Consider the following 23,160-nt stretch of genomic DNA (forward strand, 5'->3'; position numbering starts at 1 on the left):
CCCCCTGTCAGCAGATGAAAGTACAGAGTTTCGTTTGTATTCTGAAGTAATAACAACAACTGTATTGTAACAATTTAAGGCTATTGATTATTTTTGGAAAAGCACAACAGATGTGTGGGAAAATACACTATTGAAAATAAGCATTCTTTTACATGGAGAATTGGAAAATTCAGAGAGGCTTCAACAAATTCTTCTGATATTTCCTGATTTTTCCAGCCATACTGTCTGCTGTGAATGCATAATTCAAGGTCACATAATCCATGCCAGTAGTGATCTGATGATGTTTCTGATGACCATCAGCTACTTCTTGGTATTCTCAAGAGAATTTGGAATGACAATTGGTGGGCAAAGTACAGGGAAGTATCACTAGAACTATTCACTGGCATCTCAGTTTGCCTTTCAGTCAGTCTGGCTGGAGACTTACAGACTACTTGAGTGCTTTTAATGCAAACACAGAGCAGACAGAAGGGACAACATGAGAAGAGTGTGAAGGCTGTGCTGCTGGGAACCCTGCTTCCCTTTGAGTGCTGTGATGTAAAGCCACACAGAAACTGTACAGTGGTGTCAGTGCTGGTGATGATTTAGCCTCCTTTGAATTGGTTTGGCTCTGGGATGCTCTGTAGTCTGCTGTGCCCAGTATAGATCAGAAGAGGTTGTCCTCTGGTCAACAATTGCAACCTCCTCCAGTTTTCCTTGCTTCCATCCTCATTCCTGGCCAGTTATCATCCCTGATCACCAGTAGCTACAGTCAGTGGCTCTGCTTTTCCCAGGCTGCCCATACACCTGGGCAAGCATGAGAGATTCCCAGTGTGTGGAAAAAAAATGCTGAAAATCCTTTGGTTTTTCAGCGTCAGCCATGGGAGCCTAAAAAGTTCAGAAGACTAAATTTTGAGTAACTCTGAAACTAAAGTATTTAAGTACCTGCAAAGGGGGATGGGCTTCTCTTGCTCTACAGACTAGCTAAGGAATTGTGCTATAAAGAAGAGGTAACTTTTAGTGTCTTTCTGGGAAATTATGGCTGGGTTAGAGTTTTAATCTCTGGTACACTGATTCCCAGGGATAAACGTGCAATGATCTCCCCTAAGGGGAAGAGGGACATGTGTGTGTGTACCTGCATTCTGGAGGATAAGCGACAATCTGAAAACCTAATTACTGTGACACTCTGTGTTCTTTTCTCTTCCTTCCCCAGTAGTTCCCTGGAGTCTTTCCTTTTCATGAACTAATGAACTATTTTATTCAAGAGTTGCTTAAAATGAGTTGAGCAGAGGTAATCCTCCTGAAAAATTCTGATCCTCTCCTTGTCAAGGGAAAACTATACAATTACAAAGAAAAGTTAGTTAAAAATTTGCTAAATACTATGTACATTCTAGGAGCTATGTGTGTGTTTGAACTGTGCAAACGCAATACAGATGTTTAAAAGTAAATATTTTTCTATGAAAACAGCAGATGGGAGGATTAGATACCTTCTAATAGTGTGCAGTATTCTTGCCTTTCTAAAAACCAAGCAAAATTTGTGTTAGGAAGAAGTTGGTGTCCATTTAAGGATACACACTATATGGCAATATTAAATAATCTATTTTATTGATTAATAAAGTCAGTAAAACAAAGGATCAGTCTGGTTCTTTTGTTTTTCAAAGTCTGTTGGAGGGGTGCTGTGATTTTATTCTGCTGGGCTTTCTCAGAGTTTGGTCATCCCATTATCCACTGCCTTTGTCAGGTGGAAGTGTGGACTTTCCAGAAAGGTAAATATGTGTTTTAAATAGAGCAAATGTGAGGTAAATATAGAGTTGAACACAGTTCTCAAAGCTCTATTTCTGCTTCTTTTAGCAGAAGGGTATAATTGCTCTAGAATATGTTAAAAAACTTATGAGGATTAAATCTGGTGTCTGTGCTTTGGCAGCATGCAGTTATTCTGAGGATAAAAATAGTAGCATTATATGAAAATGAATTTTGATTATTCACCTTCATTTAAAAGTCAAGCCATTTGCTTGTGATTTGTCTTCCTTCCTACACTGGAAGAAATTTTTTTTTTAAAGTATTTATTTTATTTTTCTTAAAGATGTAATGACTTTTAGAACTTTTTCAGGATTTCTGAAGTGGGTATTTAAACATAACAAAGCTTGAATGGAAATTAACTGGAAATCCCCATTGCTTTTGGGCACCTGTTGAAATTGCTTGCTCACCCTGTTGTTATCTTTCCAAGGAGGAAGTGCAGGCTTACCAAATGTGATCTTTGGGTTTCAGGCCTGGGCTGAAGTGTCTGGCTGAAGTTCTTTCATCATGAAATGCAGCTCTGTGGTCTCTCTGTTCAAAAGACATCAAGGACAGAATAAGTAGCTAGAGTGGCGCCTTTCTTGCCTCCCTGAGGTGTGCAGGAAGAGTTTTGCATTACTGCTGCATCTGTCCCAGTTCTACAGCTCAGAACACCTGTGAACCCGTGGCTTTATGGGCACTATGGCCACGAGAAGTTAGCAAATGTCTGCTGGCCACCTGCTGCCAGCAAGCTCTGCTTGCTATTGCTGACCCTTTGCTCTAGGGCAGTGCTTTACTGTCTCCTTGGTCATGGCTCTAGACAAGGAATAGGCAGATGTATGTATTATCTGACCCACTCCAGCAAGCTCTGCAGCAGCCCTAACATAATCTTGGCATCTGTGATTCTTTCTCTGATGCCTCCACCTCTCTCCATTCCCTTTTGGTCTTTCTCAAGCACTGCAGTGTAGCTCCACATCTTCTTCAGGAGGTGACAGGAGTGATGTCTCTATCTCATATTTACACATGCCACCTCAGCTGCCCTCTGGGGTTCAAAGTGCCATCACCATGAATTCTTGGAGAATTTCTCACACAGAATCACAGAATCATTTAGATTATAAAAGGCCTTTAAGTTTGTTAAATCCAACCCATTAACCCAGCACTGTCAAGTCCACCACTCAACCATGTTCACCAAGTGCCACATCTACATGACTTTTACATACCTCCAGGGTTAGTAATTGAGCCCCTTCCCTGGGCAAAATATTCCAACAACTGACCACCCTTTTGGCAGAGAGATTTTTCCTAATATCCAATCAAAAACCTTATTTGCCACAACTTGAGGCCATTTCCTCTTATATTACTTGGGAAAGATAGACCAACCCCCACCTAACTCCAACCTCCCTTCAGGTGGCTGTAGGGAGTGATAAGTTTCCCCCTGAGCCTCCTTTTCTCCAGGCTAAATAACCCCAGCTCCCTCAGCTATTCCTCATTAGACTGGTGCTCCAGACCCTTCCCCAGCTCCAGTGCCCTTTTCTGGTCATGCTCCAGCAGCTCAATGTCTTTCCTGTAGTGAGGGGCCCAGAACTGAATTGAGCACTTGAGGTGCAGCCTCAGCAGTGCTGAGTATGGGCGATGACCATGCTTCAGTTTGCAAGAATGTAGACATGTGCTAATGGACAGAAGTTAAACTGGAGCACCAGGGTGTTCATGGTGATTAATCTGGTTAAGTCTTTGCATATCCACTGTTGCCAAGAATAATCTTCCAGATAGTACCAGGAAAATGTGAGTATCTATGCAGGAAAAGCTAATTCACTTTCCAAGAGATGTGTGGTGGAGCTCCTTCAGAGAGCCTTCAAAAAAATGGTAAGTTTGGCCCTTTCTGGGCAGAACAGGGGAGGTTCAGCTCCCTGTAGCAGCATTAATCTGCAGGAAGTCACTAAACCAACAGGATGCCTTCAGAGGTAAAAGGAGGAAGGACTTAAGTGCTTCTGTCAATAAGCTTTGCATGTGTTTTCCTCTTGTTTTCATTAGCTGTTGTGGAAAGTGAAGATGGACATTTGGCTTTGCTGATCTACAGCATATGAAAAACACCTTTTATTTGAGAAGGGTGGGATATTTAGCACCGAAAAAAGGCTTTTTCATCTAGAGTGAAAATAAATTAACTCACATGTTCAGTTGTTGGTAATGTCAGGGTTTTTAATGACTTTTAAGACTTGTGTTTGCATGGTAAAATCAATCTCTTAAAATACTGTTTATTGATAATCCATGTCAAAAGATAGCTTAAGGACTCTTCCAAGTAATATTTGCAGTAAAATTTCTCTGAAAAACTGGAAGAGGAAAGAATTGAAAGGCAAACCTGCCTTTTCATAGAAGTCATCCCTATCACTGAAGGGTGATTTCCTTCTTCCAGGTGCTGGTTGTTGTGGCTATATCCTATTTTTCATCTTCTTGATACTGAAGGGCATGGAATGGTCAGAGCTCTATTTTATGTGTCCAGTAAAATAAGGTGAGCAAGAGCTCATTGTGCTTTGAAGGTGGCCTTTGCCACTGAGTTTTGTGGTGGTGTCATGAGTACAAGCAAAAAAACAGATAATAAGAAAGCAAAAGAAATTAGCAAGTTGCTTCCTATCAGGGCCTGGGTCTCTGCAATGTAGACCTGGATCACTTCACCATAAATTTTTTGCTTTACCCTCCTTTATGATCACGAAGGGACCCCATGCATGCTATCCAGAGTGAGGTTCAAACATTGCAAATCCTGTTTATGCCTGTGGTAATTCCCTGTAGGCAATAACGTCAGTGCTGGCCACTTGTCCCAGCCTGATCCTGTGCTAGTAATGAGTATTCGCAGCATGCATTTCAGTGTCTGATTAAATCTTTCTGAAAGGCCATCTGTTTGAGGAGGATGTGGCATTGGCTTTAATACTTTTTATACCTAGTACTCAATGCTGCTCTTTCATGACCTTAGACATAAAGTTTGTACCCTTGGTTAGTTAGCAACTTTCCCAATACTCTTATCAGAGAAAATAATTGAACCAGGGCCGTTGAAACCTGGTGGGTCACTGTATATATTTGGAGAAATGTTCCTGGATGCTGAAGCCACAGAAATTTCACGTAACCAATGAGGCTTTGTTGTGTCCAGGGCTCAGAAAAAGGTCTCTGTTTTCTGGAAAGGGAGTAAAGCACATCCAGCTGCCTTTCTTTTATAGCACTCAGAGTAGAATCTGATGTGGTCATATATCTGTTGGTACATGCCAAATCAGTAAGCAATCTGGCCTTTCTGCTGCATGTTTTCATCTGTGCAAAATAGCCAGCCTAAGCAGTGTTAAATTTGTCTTTCAGGGTCATCTTTCTATAGGCTTGGAAGCACAGTTTGTCTTTGTGATTCTGTTGGCATAAAGCAAATCTTGCCCAGCCTATCTTTTCCTGCTTCCTGTCATTTTTTTTCCTTCATGGTATGGTCTCAGTATTCACCCCTTCAGCTGAAAGGGAAAATTGTTACCCTGAGGTTGTGCACATTCCCTTTCTTCTGTAACTTGTCTCTCTTACTGTTCTTCATCTCTTCTTTATATTACCCTTACAGTGTGTTCCCACAAGTTTCTCAGAAGGTTCTCCCTGAGGTCTCTGAAAGCCCTTCCTTTTCCTGCTTCATCTGTGCTCTGAGCATGGGGTTTTCAAACCAGCAATCAAAAGGAACCTTGCATTAAATCAAATAATCTGGAGATTACCTTTCAGCTCAGCAGAGCAGTGGTCTTTAATGCCAAAATAGGATATAAGATCTAATCTTTGTTTACATAGTCTTTTTTTTTTGTTTTTACTTACTCTTGATCTCATTCTGCAAGGGGCCTATTTACTGGGACTGGGAATTTCATATATTAATTTTACCTTGCTGTTCAGAGCAATAGCATGATTGGGTACTTTCCCACTACAAGCAGGCTTTCCTCTGATGCGTGTAACTAGAGCATAACATCAAAATCTTAATTTAGAAAAAAATCACAGATTTACTGACCCATTTGTAGTAACAGAGCTTTCCCTATTTCTGTCAGTTTTAACAATTTCAGTTTTATCTTCCACATGTCATCCTTTTTTTCCCCTTTTATATGCTGTTGGTTCACCATTCTTCCTTCCTGAGCCACTTCCAGAACTAGAAGGGGAGTTGCAGCATTTGTGGTATTAGTGGGTAATCTTTGAATTTTTCTCCTAATCTCTCTGTGTCTCTATTTGCCTACAGTGACCTCTGTCCACCCCATGCACTGCCTTTTTTTTGCAATACAGTATGACCTTTTCTGAAGCAGTTATGAAAAAGCTGTTCCATGATATTTCATTCTTGTTCAACCATCTTGTCCATCTTTTAGCGTGTTTTGATCTCTGGAGGGTTTTCCCTTGATCCGTCTCAGCTGTTGCCATCTACTTTGCACTCCTTTGATATTTCTCCCTTTTCTCTCGTGTCTACTTACCTTAGCAGATCCATACTCCTACTTATAAGAGGCACTGACAGTCCATCTTGCCAGCAGGAGAACCGTTTAAGTGGCCAGCATTTGGATGCCAAGTGCATGAAGCTGCTTTTCTTTTTAATGTGGTGACGAGTCAGTCTGACCATCTCAGTGCACAAAGGCAACCAGCTTTGTTTGCTTGGGGCAATTCCCTTCTTGCCATCGTGTCCAGGCTGCCCCAGGGGCTGCCTCTCCCTACCTGCCCCCAGCCTTCTGGAGCCAGCAGAACCAGAGGCTTTCACTAGACCCCATCCGCTCATGACAGTGTCTGGATCTTGAGGAGAATTTCATATTAGAGTTCCTTATTATGGAAAGCCACAAAGTCACTGGTAACCTCGAGGAGAGGCTTGCTGAAATGTGCCCTCCATGTCAGCTGGCTATGAGGCAGGAATCCCCGTGTAGTGGTTTCCTGTCTGCCTTTTGGTGGTGATTCCTTTCCCTCCTGAAAATCCACCTAGAAATTCCTGCATCTGTGGCAGACAATGCTGCCTTGCCTTGGCTTCACAGCCTGTGAGTGTTCAGGGCTTTCTCCTCTTCCTTCACAGCATCTACCCTTCATTTTTCCCTCCCACTGGGATAAGCAAGCTATATCTAAGGGAGACAGAGACTAAAGGGGAGCTGAGCACCTCCTTTCTCTCTTCAACAGAAATTTACACTTTTTAATAATGTAATCTCAATTAAAAACATACCAATTAAAATGGGCTTTTTAGTAGCTCTCTGGGGAGAGGGAGCTATAATTCACATTAAAATGTAAAGCTTCAGAAGCAGGGAGAGCTAGGTGCATTGCAAGTGCCCGAATATTCAGTGATTTTAATTACAGTGGAAACTTGATAAATTGCTTTGTGCCACAATCCATTATTAACAGCTTAATGAATATCATTGCTGCCTCTTTTAAACTGCTCCACAGTGAAAATGATTGTCAGTATTTCTGTTGTGAACTCTGATTTTTTGACGTGCATGTATATTTGCCCCTTAAAGAGAGATAAAGTGGCTGAAAGTCTGCAGGCTTGGCTTTGGGGCTAGGTGAGTTCTGCTGCCTGCAGTGTCCTGAGAGAGAGAGCCAAGTGGGAAAATGGAGATTTGGTGCTCCACCATGACTGGGACTTGCCAGGGTTTAAATCTGCTCCATGCAGTTTAAGAGTGATGTCTTTGAGCATGCAAAGGAGGATCCCCAGATCATAAGGCTGCCTTTACACAGTGCTGTTTCTTTGCATAATGCACATCAAGGATAGAGGGCTGCTTGGGGTGTCTGCTCAGGGCTAAGGGAGAGCAACAGTGTCACAGCCCCATGGTCAAGCATGCTGCTGCTGAGCTTATTTTGGAGCGACCAAGGTGCCAGCTGGTTTGAATTTTCCAGGTTTTAGCCAGAAAAAAGCTGACTTGAGGCATGGAATTAGGCAAGTCTTTTTGGAATGCTGAAATGAGACCAGTGATTGTGCTCAGCTTTGAACAGGGATGAGACAGTTATTTTTTTCTTGACAGTTATTATGGCTGTAATTGTGCTAATGTTAGGATGCTACATATTTATATGTGTATTTGTAGTAAAATGGTACCTCTTCCTCCTTTTCAAAGCAGCTTAATATTTCAAGAAAAAAGGTTATTATTAGGAATGATATTATTTTGGATGATAACAGCGGGTATAGGGGGCTTGTACTTGTGCCTCACTGAAGTGTTAAATCATGGGAATTTAAACAGCCATGGTCTGGCTTCTATGCAATTTATTATTCTGTTTTCTGTTGATCATGTGGTCAGACCAGAGGGTCACAATCCCAAAGTGGGGTTACTGCCAGGTTTTGACAGATCTGACTGAGATGCAAGACAGATCTCAGGACAGAAATGTCTGGAAACTGCTCTTCTGATTCAGAGAAGTGTCTATATATGGGATAAACCTGATTTTCTGGATATCTTGGGGGTTATTATTCTACTTATATTTTTCTGTAAAACAACAGAAATGTATTCATTTCACTGTCTCAGAAATGTTAACCTTACTCATGATGATGCTAACTTGCACCCTGCCAATGACACAGAACCCTTCTGGGTCATTATATTGACAATTACACACAGGATTTTATTTTTTTTTTCTTGTGAAAAATCTTTTGTTGACAGAGTAGTAATGATGCCTGTAAGTACCTTAAGTATTGCTTAGTCAGAGATATGAAAGATGTGGGAGATGTCCTCATATTTTTGGGGAGAAAGACAGCTTTTATTTGGCACGCTGTTAATGTTTCTATAGTCTCATTTTTTAAATTTTTATTTTTAGTTTGACTTTAGGAAGCATTCCAGGCTATCATTTTTCATGCATCCCTCTACTAGCAGAGGACAAAGTGGCAGGCAGTAATATAAAATGTGATCTAATTTTTCTTTTGTTCTTTAATTCACACACACGTGCTGCTTCTGTGTGTTTATCGGTGTGCACAAAATGCCTATATTTGCAAGATAATAGCTGTGTAAATATTAGAAAGTCATATTGAAACTCCATGAAGGAAAGGAGAGCAGGGGGAGAATCCTTCCTGCTACCAAGGAGCCATCTATTGGATAAAACCCATAACTGAACTGAGCACCCATGAAGCTGCAGAGGATAACACAGTTTGTTATTGGTCACTGGTTAGTTGAAAATAATCCTTTCCTTCCCAGTGCTTTCACCTACTGTGTTAGAAGCCTGAACTCCTTCATGCACACAAGTCATGACAGTCAGATATAGATGTGATTTATGTACTTTAGGTAAAAGCCAGTTTAATATAGCTGAAAATCCGGGATAAATCCTAATGTAGGGTGTAGGTGTGATCATGAATGGATAAGCTGGCAGTAGGATTGCCTGCCAGCAGTGGAAAGCAGTTGCTTGAAGAAGTGATAATGACAATTTTTTTCCCATATTGTTAATACAGAATATAAATAACATTAGCTGTACTTTTTTTTTTTTTTTTTAGCAGTACATGCCATTTATGTCAGTCTCAAAACCATGATTAGTTTAGTTAAAACAAAAATATTTTTTGTTTGTTTCCTGAAATTACTTAAGGGCATCACAAAACCAAATAATGAGCTGTTCCTCCCCTCAAAACATATGTAATCTATATATTGTCTGATGCAGAAAGAAAGGATCTTGAACAAACCCTGAGAAGAGATGAGGGAGAGCAGGATGTGAGCAGTAAATTCCCCAAATGGCCCCAAAATGTCCTGATGGCTCTTCAAAGTGAGTGGTGGAGCTTTGCAAGAATGTTAACAGGAGCATATGGGGCTGGAAGAACAAAGAGTAAGAAAGAAATAATGAGATTCCTGTGCATTTTCTTGAATGTGAGTCAACTGCTAAAATAAGAAATTATTATTAATTGGGAATTAAATTTAAGTAAATAAAATTGTAATCTGTGGCAAGTGGAAAAGAACAGAGGGCTGCCTGCAACAGCAGCGTTTAGTCAGCAGTTTGAGTCAGCTGAGGGTCAAGCTTCTGGGTGTCAGACACAGCCTAAAACACTCCCTTCCTGCATCCTCCCTTCCTCGAGCAAATACCAGAGGGGAGGAGTGTCAGATGGTTTAGTGGGAGGCCAGATGAGCTTTGGGAGTGACTGCATGCATGCAGTGTGAAGTACAGTGGGCAGCTTGCTGCTGCTTTGGGGATGGGTGCCTGCTCCACACGCTGGCATGCACGGCAGGGCCTGGCCTGAGCTATCCTTTCACCCTTCACTCAGTTATTTCTTTTCTTGTCTTTCCACACTGTGCATTCTGATAATGTCACTCCTCCCCCCTTCAAGCAGCAAAACACGTGTGGGGCAGGAGAAGCTCAGCTACCACATGCACAAATCCAATATTTATTGTTTGCACTGCGATAATGCCAGGAGTCATTATCAGAGTGGTGTTATCCTAAATGTTTTGCTAATACAGAATGAGGAGGTTGCTGTCCACTGATAGTTGCTGCCAATGTCTCTTGCTCATCACAATGCAGAGACTGGGAAAGCTGGATGGGACTCTCCAGCCGCTGAATTTTGGGCTTCTTTCTGATCCTTCCCCAAGTGTGTGTGTGATGGAGGGAGCTGTGCTGGTTATGCGGTTGTGCTGTGACCTGGGGTGACGCTGCCAGCCCAGTGTGGCAGAGCTGCCAAGCAGCAGCATGCCTCAAACTCCATGACATTTCTTTACCATTAGATTGAATTTCATGGTGAAAAACTTAGTGCTTGTCTTAGATATCTGAGCCTGGTACCAGGGGAAACAGCCAGAGTCAGAGACAGTGGCCAGTTCCTTAGAGGTGTAAACAGACCTGGCTGCAGACAATGCCTTGATTTTACACTGAACAGCTACAGAAAGGGTTTCCAGCTCTCAAGGAAAGATGTGGGTTTCTCTGTGGGCCCACACAGTTTATGACACAACCAAATAGTAGTGTATCTTATTTTTTCCCCACCTGTAACTCTGGTATCTCTGTATCTTACATAGCACTTCAGCCAAGTTTGGCTTTTGGCTAGGATCTAAAAACCAATCTGATTCTGAAAGAGTTGTAAACATCTGTATTAAGATTATATCAACTACAAAAAGTTCTCTTCTTTTTCTTAATTCTTTAACAGATCTGAAATTCAAATTGATTTTCATCCCTGGTCTATGTGGGACCATATAGAGAAACAGGCTGCTGTCTTTCAAGATGTGAGCCCTTTAGTGCAACTTGCAGCAGTATAAACTGAGGGGAGGTGGGTTACTAACAAAATCTTGGTTTTAAGAATTCCCTCCAGCTTTATTTTCAGGTTGAATTAGGCTTAATCCCTCTGTATGCTACTAATGCTTTTACTTTTGCATTTTGAAGGTCAGAAAGGTGCAAAAATGATGAGGAAGAAACCACCAGTACCTGTGCACTCTTTCTCCTCATGAATGGAGGCAGTACTATGTGAAAATCATTTTGTATTTTTCAGCAGTTTGATTTTTATGTTAGCAGCATGCTTTATTAAAGATCTATTTAAAACACACACATATATATACGTACTATAAACAGGTACAGGCTGTGGAGTCACAGACATTATGGGTGTTGCTGGTGAAATCTAATGATTTACAGTATCTGTGGTGACTCGCTGGAGGAGGGGAAACCTGTGCAGTGATGGAAAAGGTCCAGTGCTGGGGTGGACTGCCTGCCTGGGGATGCTGTGGGAAGTCAGGGTTTGCTGGGTCCTTAAGAATAGGTTAGACACACAGCTGTCAGTGCTGGTTTGGCTGATGTTGCCTTGTGGCAAGGGGATGAAGCAGATAACTTGCTGAGTTCCTTCCAGGGCTCCTTCCCCTCTATGATGATGCTTTTGCCTTAAACTCTTCGAGTCTGTGTAAATCTGTTTTTATCCTAGGTCTTAAACGGTTTTCTGAGATCACCATTAGCTTCTCTTCACGGTGTTTTATAAGATTTGATGTCTGTTGTACCGATTTTACAGATGGAGAAGCTGCACCAGCTGTAACTGTGCTTTACAGGCAAAAAGAAGAGTGCAGTTTAAAGCATCTCAGCTTCTGTGGAAGGGCAGTGCTTTAACCAATAAATCATATTGGCCTCTTAACAGGTTTAGTGGCAAACTCGGCCAATAAAATCTATATCATATTCTAATTCCGGCTTACTCTTGGCTTTTTTTTTTTTTTTTATTTTTTATTTTTAGAAGAACATTGGTAACATGGAGAAGATTTGTTTTGTTGCCATGTTTGACGCTTTCTGTTCAGGTGCCTTCATCTATTTGCTGACAAGCCTGCCTCTCCTGGGGGCAGCTTTCATTTTGCTTTTTTGCAATGTTTTTGTAGGGACATATTTCTTTCAAGTAGTAAGAAAAGGCATTGCTGTGGCTTCTGACATCATATGCAGTGTTACTGAATGTTCACAGTGTTCTCTTATAGATGTGAACTACTGCAAAGGAATTGCATACAAGATTAATGGTGATAATATAAGAAAACAGCAAGTCCAAAGTTATACAAAATCTTATCAGTCTGGGGTTTTATTATAAATATTAAGATCAGATCAGACTGGCCAAAGTCTGCTCCCCTTTCTGAATCATCACCCAGTGAATTTTTATTTTTTGCTTTAAATTTAGTAATTTTTTTTTAAAGTGCGAGTTATATTGCTTTGTAAGACCTGCCTGCCCACTCACAATAAAAACACTGCAGCATTTTAATTCTGCTGATATTAACAAATGCAAACAAAGGAGTTTTATCTGCCAGACTGAAGCCTCCCAGCCTCTCTTGACCAATGGTCATACCCTACAGTCCAACAGAATCCAAGTCCTTCCAGAGCTGAGCATCACCTGTGAGAGCACCACATCTTCAACCTTCAGACACACAAATTTGAAGGCGTCTCATTTGATCTGAGCTTCTGTGTTCAAGCACAAGGCAAAAGGACACGGTCTCTGAAATGTTTTGGAATTGGATGTATTGGCAGAGAAACTGGCTTTTCTTTTGTGATTTAACTGAGAAACCAAATGAAGCCTGCAAGCGTTAGAGGTCGAATTTGATCCTTTCAAAGAAATTTGGCTAAGTAATAGTTTTAGTGGGACTGCATTCTGTGCTTCTTTTTCTAAAGGATCTGGGAAGCCACTGCAATGTGACACAGGTTTGCCTTACCTAAAAAGAGGGTTGCCAAATCTAGCTTATAAAAAGCTTCCTGGATATACATTGACTTAGTAGTTTTTGTACAAGTTTGCTGAAATGAGATGCAAGCTTTCTACCTGACAGCTAAGGATTCTGAAATCTATCATTTTGAGTTTGAATCGGAGCATTTGAGAAAGACTGGGAAGGACTCTACAGTTTATTGTAATTTGTATTATATTAGCAGCATCACATTTGCATGACTTTTAAACCACAGCAAGTGCTTTACAGACTATCAAGCAATTATGTCATTTATTTTGAATCCTTGATTCATCATGAACTAGATTTTGTGTTTCTGGGCTCTTTAGAACTCAAAATGCAGATCTGAACTATCAGAGTGGTACAAAAATTGAATATAATTTGCAGAAAATATGATTGAAATCAAAACATTAGGAACTAAAATTCAAATGGATATATCATTTGGTAGTTTTCCTTAAGTAATTTTTTACTTTAGCTTGCAGAGAAGGTGAATGTTGGATTAAGTTATTTTCTGACTCGGAGACAGCGCAACTGAGAGGTTTTAAAAACTTTTATTTTCAGTCTTATGTGAAGGGTGAGACAATAAAGATGTTATAATTCATGCTATCACAATCAGAAGCTAACTAAGAATTTGAGAATTATCTATAAAATTAATTTCCTACAGTTGAACAGCTTAATCTTTCTACCAAAAGCATGACCCAAGGGTCTCCTGGATCCCCAAAGCACGGTGAATTTCCCAGAAGGTCAGCTGCCATGCCAGCCTCAGATACGAAACCACAACTCCCTGCTTAGGATGGAGAGAGCTGGAGACATCACCCTGCCTCCTGTGAGAAAAGTCATGCTGCATCTCGCGTGTGAGTGGGACATCTCCCTCCTTCTGACAGCTGCAGAGCTTGGGAGCCGTGATTCGAGGAGGGGAGGTGGATCCTGGCTGCCTGGCCTGCCCGGCACGGCGCGGGTCCGTTCCACAGCGCGAGCGCGCCGCTCGTTCCGCCTCCGTGCAGAGCCATTTCTCTGCGTGGCCAGGTGATGCTTAAGGAGACTAATGAGAGGAATGATACGGCCCAGAACACTGGTGTCAGGAAATATACTGCGAGGTGTCTGTCTTGCGGAAGCTGTAAGCGGAGCTTGTCTTATTATATATTTCAGAGGGGATGTCTGTGTCACCGCCAAGTTAGACATTCACCCTGTCCCACGCTGCATTCAAATGATATGGTTTTTGTTCAAATCCTAGCTTTCCATTCAATTATCATTGGCTTAATGACAGGGTCTGTGTTGTACAGGGGCAAATCAAGAGTCCATCGCATTAGCACGCCATTCTTTTGTGGCAGGAATTTGTCTCTGAGGCCATTGTAACATAACTATGCAAGTGTCAGAGGACAGGATGGAGGCTATTATGGGCTTCTGCTTTTTGTGAGGAATATCAAACAAATGTCCCCAATGGAAAAAGGAAGCCAGCAGCTGGATGTGATGACCAAAGAATGTTTTTGTGCAGTGGCACTGTAAGTACCTGGTCTGTTGTTAAATTAAGAAAATAATGTAATTTGTAAATATTTTTTTTTCCTTCTGCTGTCAGCTGAAGTGGAGAAACCCCCCCTGTGAATTTTCTTGAGATGCTTTTTCCTTATTTCTAGCACTTAACAATCCAATTATATTTGGGTTTATGCTAGTATTTGCCTTTATTGCCATTGTTAAGGTTTGGAATCAGAGCGATTTTTCCATCCTGATGGTGTGGAAAAAAATATGTTTCATTATGACTTGTTATAACCCTGGAAATCTTTTCTCTCGCTTGGGTTGAGGACGATTTTTTATGTGGCACTCGATACTGATGCCTAAAGTGAAGCAGAATGAAGCATAAGGAAGAGAAGCTTTGCTGAAATATAGCTCCTTCCAATGTGTAGAATTATCTTGGAAGAAAGCTTGCTTCTCTCTAATGTTATGCTTTCCCCCCCGCCCCCCACCATTATTCAAGTTGTTTTTACAAATGAATGTTGTTTTTGCAAGGTTTGTTTATGAAGGCATTGCTCTTAGCAACCCCCGCTCACCTGTGAGCAAGTTACATGGAACAGATCAGGTATCCAGTTTTTTCTGGATAGGATGACCTTAAAAACATTCTGCAACAAGACAAGCTTTTAAATTCCTAACCAAATATATTATGTGAGTAATAAAAAGAGCTCCTCAAAATGGCCACAGAGGCATTTCAGAGCACATTCCTGGGAATATTCACTTGTGCTGGTATTCATTAAGTTTGCTTTCAGCAAAAATTCTCATGAATGAAATTCTATTCAGTAGTCATTATGGTTATTACTTTGCTATCACAGCAATAACTCGATGCTTTGTATAAGGCCAGGACCTGATTTTGTTTAAGGCTGGAGAAACATCTTACAGGGTCTCCAGAGAGTGTATTGTCTAAATATAAGACCAGGCTCATCTAACAGCTCATGACTGGAAACAGCAAAGCCTTAGAGGGCAATGGGTTTGTGTACAAGAAAATTCACAGCTAGAGAAGGATGGGTGCAGAACCATAGCAAATGCTACACCTTTTGAGCTGCAGGATGCTACAGTGCTACAGTTCCACTGAATAGGAATGTAATTATACGTTTTTATGTTATGAAGGTAGTTTGGGTGATAGTGGCTAGTCTTGCAGATAAAGAGACTGTCTCTACAGATGCGATTCATTACTACTTTGAATTTGTTTATCCACACACTAATGAACACACTGGAACTGGACTCTCTTGGTTTGGTTTTTTGTTATTATTGTTTTTTGTTATTGTTTGTTTATTTGTTTGGTTTTGGATTTTTTTTTTTTTTTGTTTGGTTGGTTGGTTAGCTTTTTTTTTCCTTGTTTGCTTGATTTTTTCAATTTTAGAAATGGCCTAATACAAATATATGTACCAGGGAAATCACTGAAGCACAGGCTATGTCAAAGAGTTGGACTCTGAGTTGTGCAATACGTGAACTCCCAGGATGTGAATAAACTTCTCCTTCTCAGAAAAATTAAACGAGATTTTGAGCTATTCACAGCTGAAGTCTGCATGAAGTCTTACTTCCTCCAATCTACAGGAACATAATGGAGCAGAGGTTTCCTATCATGCTGGTGGGAATTGTGCCTAAGTCTAGGCACAGGGAAGTGTTTTCAGAGCTGCAGCTCATTTGCAGAGCACAATATCTGTAACAGGTTTTTTGTGTGCCTTCACGTACTGGTGGAAAAGCATGTCTCCCATGCCTTGGGGGTGATTCAGTCTGACTGGTGAATGTGCAGAGTCCTTCAGCAGGCACTGGCTGCTATCCAGAGCATTGATTTTTGGGTGTACCAGGGTGCAGGATGCTCATTGGGTACAAGGTACAAAATGGAAAGGTTCTGTAGGGTGGAGGGAAGGAGCTGGTAAAGAGGCACTGTGCCAATCCCCTGTGTTATTCAAACCCCAAAATAACCATTCCTCTGTGCCTGTAGATCGATCAGAACAGTTTGTTGGCAGCAGAGCTAAGCACAGGACACTGAGTATTTCTCCTGTTTTCTTGTCTCATTGCTCTCTTTCCCCATGTCGTGCGAAAAATAAATAATCTGATTAAGTCGTCTGACATTTATAATTAATTACTTCTTCCTTACTCTTATCTTGTTTGCCTGTCCTTTTCTCTAGCCCTTCTTTTTTCTACTTTATCTCTCAAACATCAGATCCAAGAAATCATTCAAATGATTAATTTTTAACAGATAAATACAGTTTACATCACATTCTTTTCTTTTGAAGAAAAGCTTGGTCCCTTCTTTTGTCCATCCCACTGCACAAGTTGTCATGTTCTCACACTGCAGTCACTCCTGAGTCCTTGAGCTATCATGTATTCTGTTGGTATTTGAGGAATTGAAAATCAATCACACTGCCTTATGGCTTAGGTTCAGCACAATTCTATTATGCCCACTTGCAAAAGTCAATTCAAACCTTTGGGGTTATATTTCAAAGCCTAATCAAGCTTGCTGTCCACACTGGTTGAGAGTCAGCTCACTCTTGGCCATAGGTCTGTTTATTAGAGCTTTTGTGTCAGAAACTAGTGTGAAAGAAACAATTCTCATAACAGGAGGATCATTCAGCGGGCATTTTGCAAAGACAAGCAGCCCAAACAGGTTTTGTGGTAGGGGAATGCTTAGTGTTTCAATATGGTTCTGCAAATATGTTCTTGAAAAATTGTTTTAAAAAAGACTATCTTGTTACAAGTGTTCATAACTGTACTTTCTCGTAAAAAGATGTCCCAATTTACTGAGATTAGATTCCAGCCCTGTCACACTAAGCTAATATAGAAGGCAATGTAGAAGCAACCCTGAATGTAGATGGTGAGCTCCATGCTTTGGACCATAAGAACAAATGAGGATGGTCCATCCAAGCAGATGGACCAGCTCCTCCAAGCATGATTTGTGCTGCCTCCATCTGGCAGGTGTCTGTGTCAATCTCCTGATTCCCAGCAAGTGCCAAGAACTCAGCCTCAGAATAAAAGAATCTCTGTGCAGAGCTGGCCATTAGGAATCCTCTGTGAAGGATACATCACATACCTCTTGTGAATTGGGGGCAGATCAGTCTCATCTCACTGAGAAGAAAGCAATGACAGGCTGTTACTTATGGCATTTCCACCTGATTTATAGAAGCCTCCTCATTCAGTGCAAGGCTGGTGGCCATTCTGTAGGAGCCAAGCATGCACTATAAATAGGAAGTAGCTCTCTGCTTCCATCTCCCATGGAAGGCATTGCTGTGTGACCCATCCCTCATGTTCCCTGTCCTGCAGAGGCGCAGAGATTTTCTCCAGTGGATGCTTGATGCCTGTGACTCAGCCGACTCCCTGGCAGCTGGGTGCTCAGATGTGCTGGGCCCATCTGCTGTTCCCAGACAGAACGAGGCACCTCTGGCTGGCACAGCCCCATCTGAAAAGGCTCAGAAGATGCTAACAGAGGATGAGATAGCTGGCCAAGCCTTCCTGTTCCTCATTGCTGGCTATGAGACCACCACGAGCACGCTGTCCTTTGCCACCTACTTGCTGGCCACCAACCCGGAGTGCCAGGAGAAAGTTCTCCAGGAGGTGGACGAGTTCTCTGCAAAACACGTGAGTATGATGTGCTGGTCTGGGGCTTTGTGCAGGGAGCAAGTCAATGTAAATGTATCAGCACAAGACATGGCCTAGAAACTTTGTGTCATAGTGAATGCTTAACCTTTAAAAAATATTTTACATTATTGAAATCAACCAGCTGTTGTCAGGCTCTGAAACTACACATTTCTATTTTTCCTCTTTTACAAATGCTTCTATTGTTTTTCTGGTCTATTTTCTTTACTGAAGATTGTAGGAGCATAAATAGTATTCTTACAAATCATAAACTTCAAAGTATTGTTTTAAATGTTCATATTTTTTTTTTTCCATCTAGCAGCAGAATGTATGTGTAAGCTTTAAAAAAACATCATGGTATCTAATTCTCTTATACTACGTTCAAATTACTTCACCACTATCTGTATTTGCCAAGGCCATTTTTGTTTCCGTTTTTGTTATTTACTTGTTTCATTCATATATGGCAGGCCTAATTGTGCCCTCATGTCTGGTGAGTTCAGCTGACTTCCTTAAGGCCTGCCAAGATGTGAAAGTGCAATGTGGCCTGGAGTATGGGCAGTTTACTGGGTGATGCTGGGGGCAGAGTTGCACACAGGACACCCTACTATGCAACCCCAAGGAAAGTATGGTTAATCTCATCAGTTCCTGAAAGCTGACAGCCTAGGAATCCAAAGGGGAATTGCTGGGAGAGCTATCCTACAGGATAGGTGTGTGATGCCATTCATATGACAACTCTCTCTTGATGAGGATGTGAAATAGTAAACATTTCAGTGAAAGTGTGTAGAAATCTGAGTGAAATCAGTCTTTAGCTGGCTGGTTCGTTAAAGATATTCCACACAGGGAGTCCACACATATAGGCATGTGTACACGGACAAGTAGTGTACTCCTGCATGCACAGATTCACCATCCAGCACAGCTGGTAGTGGGGGCTGTTGGGCACACACTCTCTGCACTTCAGGAGTTTATTCTGGGGTAGTTAAAGTCTAGCTCTGTGTCTACCAAATTTCCCTTAGCAGTTGGTCTGGTCCAGTTCCAGTTAAAGGAACCCCTGCACTTGGAGGCTGCAGTGTGAGCCAGTGCAAGAGGCTTACATGTGGGTGTGATTCTGATTCAAGCTGGAGAACTAAACGGACCCTGTCTTGTGTATGGTCCAACTGAGCTGCCATTCACTATTAGTAATGTTTCAATAATAATCAAATTCAAATGCTTAATTCTTGACTCTCTTGGTTCTCTATGAGTATTTTGCTAATAATTTCAGCTTTTGCACTGTCTAGGAGAGGTTATGAAGCTAGGGACACTTGTGGCAGAGAAATCTGTGCAGAGAGTTTGCACTCAGATTAATTTCTGCTCTGTGCAAAGTCTGTATCAGGCTCAACTCAATTTGGTGTCCTCATCCCAAACCATGCTGTCCCATGTCATATATTGATTGGAAGTACCTTTCAAATAAATTCCTATACTTTCTGAGTTGTCAGGTTTAGCTTTTGCTGTATGGCAAAGGAGAAGAGAGGGAGAGAAGGATAACGATTCATCTGCAGTCCCCGATAACAGGAAATTTGTAGATCTGATCTGTGCAGCCCCATCCTTCAAAAGATTTCCTTTTATAAACAGTTCATGATTTGGCAGGGAGGTGGGAGGGGGCATTACAGTGCTCAAGGAGTCCATCCCAGAATAACGAAAAGGGTACAGCAGTTCAGTCCCCTCAGTGACTTGCAATTAACTACTTTTAGCCTAGAAAATGAGATCTATGTGAACGGTTTGTGAGTTACAGGAGCAGAAGCTATTTTAGAACTGGGTATATATAGATGCTGTGTTCAGTTGTCATGCAAGAGAGAGGAAAGGAGGGACACAGAAGCTACAGACTCAGTTATCAAGTCAGTTGCTAAGAAATTTGATTAGGTTATTGCTTGTACGCGGCACATCAGCTTTGCTCTTATCAAGGTGCTCTGCAATTTTCAGAAAGGAAGGGCTTTAGAAAGCCAAAGCATGGGGAATGGTACAGTCAGATTGTTTTGACATGTGGTGGAAGATTGTTTTGATTTGCAGATATGCAAGGATTAAACACAGTACCCTCTTCAGCCAAATTTATACTTGGGTAATTAGAACTACAAAATGTCCTCTACCACATCCCCCTTCTGTCCTCCATCCATTTCAGCTGGCCAATGCAGCATGTTTTATTGCCCTAATCTGTGGTGTGGAGCTGCAGTCTGATTTTACAGCAGCTGCTGTGTATCATCCCAGAGATGATTGTACTTTGGTGGTGGACAGAGTGATTTATATACTCATTTACCAAAGTTTATAAAGACATGTGAGAGCCATCTGAGAAAAGGTGCTATAAATGACAAGCACAGTTCCAGCTTTTTGGCACACCAGTCAAAAACACAAAGCATGGTGACCTTGTAATAGCCAGTAATGGAGCAAGGTTGGTCCATCTGGGCAGACAGCAGCATTTGGGTGGCTCTGGGTGTTGTACTTGAGGACACCCCTGTGTGATTTTCATTTTTAGTGTCTTGCACTGTGGGTACATTGGGAGAGCACAAAGGGGATGGAGAAAGCTGAGGCAATGCTGTGTTAGAGATCCCTGGGCAGGTGTGGTACAGAAATACAAAGCTTGGTGCTGGAAGGTCTAGTCCCAGTGCTGGGAGTTAGAGAAGACAGGACCCTGTTATCCTGCTCTGTTGTGTCCAGCCAACTTTGTTTCAGAGCTGTCTTGGGAGATCTCACTGCCAATCTCCACTGCACAGCCTGAATAGACTGTGGAGATAGCACTTCCTGGCAGGTGTCCTCAGAAAACAGTGTCTGAGTGAGTCATAGGTTGTCATCTTTTTCTTTTTACCTCCAGGACCATCCTCATCTCCTTGCTAGAGGACATTTTAGGTCTTTTCTTGACTGACAGCTCAGTGTTGAGGCTTCGTGGTGTCTCTTTGCCTCAAAGTGAGAAGAGGCACCTGCCCCATTTTAGAGTCTGGCAGGCAGGAGAAGCCTCTAGCCTCAGTTATTGTAGAGGGCAGGACTCTGCCCCCTCACCTCTGTCTGAGTCTTTAGGGTGTAGGGAAAGGGCGGGCAGAGCTTTTCATCTCTGGGGAAGCAGAGAGACAAAATACTGAGTGGTGATTACTTGTCACCACACACTGCATCTTCCCATACTACTTTTGAATCCCTGTGTGTGCTCCAACTGTACTGGAAAAGCCAAGTATAAGTCTTCTAGCACACAAATAAAAATTCAAATTATAGAGACTTTGACCTGACCCTCTTCATAAATCCCTTGAGAGTGTAGTGTGTGCCCTGTGAAGGGTAATCTTCTAAAAATAAGATGCACCTATTTGCTGCAAGCTTGTTGCTGGGTATGCAGCTTGCTTTGATACCATGAAAGCAAAATAAACAAGATGAAAAGAGAGTTAAATATGAACTAGTGGGGGCAGGACGCCTACCTCTGTGTCTGTATAAAATAATATTACTTTCTGCAGAGACCACAGATCTGGGACAGCAGAGGGGGGTCAGATCCCCAGATGGGTTAAACTGGTACATGTTTAGTATTAGTACAGGAATGGTGATATGTATCAGCTGGGGGGCAAGCCTGGTATACCTTTACTAGTATACCAGTACATGCCTTTACTGGTATGTACCAGTAAAGGAGGGCATGGGGAAAAAATGAGAAAGGTTGCTATTTCAAGACCAGATTATTTTTACAGCGTTTGTGGCTAACCATCCCTGAACTGTTAGAGGCTATACAGTTGTGAAAGAGATGTTTTTTATCCACATTCACCAAGTGAGAAAGAATGCACCCATGGTCTTCACCTCTCCGTTTCAGTCAGAAATCATCCCTGTGCAGAGGTTTTAAAGAGCCCTTCACGAGACACATTTAGGAACAGTTTTTGCATGTGTGACTGATTATTTTATTGTAAAAGCAAGTTGATTTTTTTTTTTCATGTGTGTGTGGGTGCTTAGCAAAATAATAGAAAGCCTTGAGCACATATATTCATTTTGAGCAGCTGAACACTTGCTTCTGAGTGCCACTGTGTGCTCTGAGCTGCTAAGCCACAGAGCTTAGGGCATGAAAAATTGCATTTTCCATGCGGGGGATTCCCATCTCACAAGAGATGTGGGGACTCTCTTTTTTCCTCTATTCCCATTTTAGCATTTAAAAATGCTAAAATCTCTCTCCCTTCCTTGTCCCTGCTCTCAAGCCTGAATAATTCACAATTATATTTTTTTGTTGTTGTTGTTGTTTTAATGGACTGCATAATTTTAGACAGGAAGAGTAGTGGCATAAAACAGAGTGCAAAAAAATATAGGTGACCAAACTAACGTCTCATAAGAAGTCATTTGTTACCCTGAGGTGAAATGTGGTGAGTGGGTGTAGGTATGTGCTCCTGATCTGTTGCAAAGTAAACACATCAGGTTAAACCAGTGAAACGAGGTCATTTTCTTGAGAGGGAAAAGCAAGCATGCTTGGGGCAGCTAAGGAGGGCAAAAGAGGCATGAGAATTATCTTCTCTGTCTCCATGCAGTAAAGAAATCCATACTTGATGATGCAGAGCATAGAAAAGCCTGTAGCGAGAGCTCCCTGAATTCTAATCTCGCCTTCAGGAATAATTCACTGCATATTCTCAAACCAAGCCTTGCATTAACAAACAGGTAGACTTGGTGCTACAAGTTTTGGGGATTTTTAGCTCATATCTATACAAAGGTGTCATTACTTAAAGAACCACAGGAAAAACGTTGCACTGAGCATTACAGAACCTGAGATGTGCTGCTGCACTGATATGTAAGGCTTCAGGTCTGGTGAAGCAAAGAGTAGCAGCTCACTACTCCTTGCTGCTGATGCCTATAAATACTTCCAGGAGCCCTGACAAAGGTGAAGGAGAGCACAGGAGTCAGGAGAAGTAAATAAAAGTGAGTACGTGAAAGAGCAGCTATTACCATAAAGCATTCATTGGAGACTGCAAGACTAACTGTGTTTTCCATTCTATTTTAAAAAAGCTTTGTACTACTCTTACTTATCATTGCTTGATATGACATTTAGAAACATCGGTGCGAGAGGAATGAAGAACAGGATGAGACACAGCATGTCTCTACTCCATTAAATTTCCTATCCACACAAAGTACTAGTGTAACAATTCAGTGCTGGTGTGACTTACCAACATTTTCACCTCTGTCTAGAGACTGTAAAATTTAAAGAAACTTTAAGGTCCTGCCATCATACTCTCTCTCTCTATTTAAATGGAGATATGGAGATTTTTACTTTGATATAAAGACATCTTTCTGTTTC

General features: G+C 41.6%; 1 protein-coding gene across 1 annotated transcript in view; it reads left to right on the top strand.

The window, feature by feature from the left end:
* TBXAS1 (thromboxane A synthase 1) overlaps positions 1-23,160 on the top strand; it is a 250,988-nt gene that overhangs the window by 158,120 nt on the left and 69,708 nt on the right. The window contains exon 10 of the mRNA XM_021536482.2: positions 17,580-17,894. Within this exon, the coding sequence (XP_021392157.2) occupies positions 17,580-17,894 (315 nt within the window). The remainder of the gene's footprint in view (positions 1-17,579; positions 17,895-23,160) is intronic.

Source organism: Lonchura striata, chromosome 5, assembly GCF_046129695.1.
Source record: "Lonchura striata isolate bLonStr1 chromosome 5, bLonStr1.mat, whole genome shotgun sequence".
NCBI lineage: Eukaryota > Metazoa > Chordata > Aves > Passeriformes > Estrildidae > Lonchura > Lonchura striata.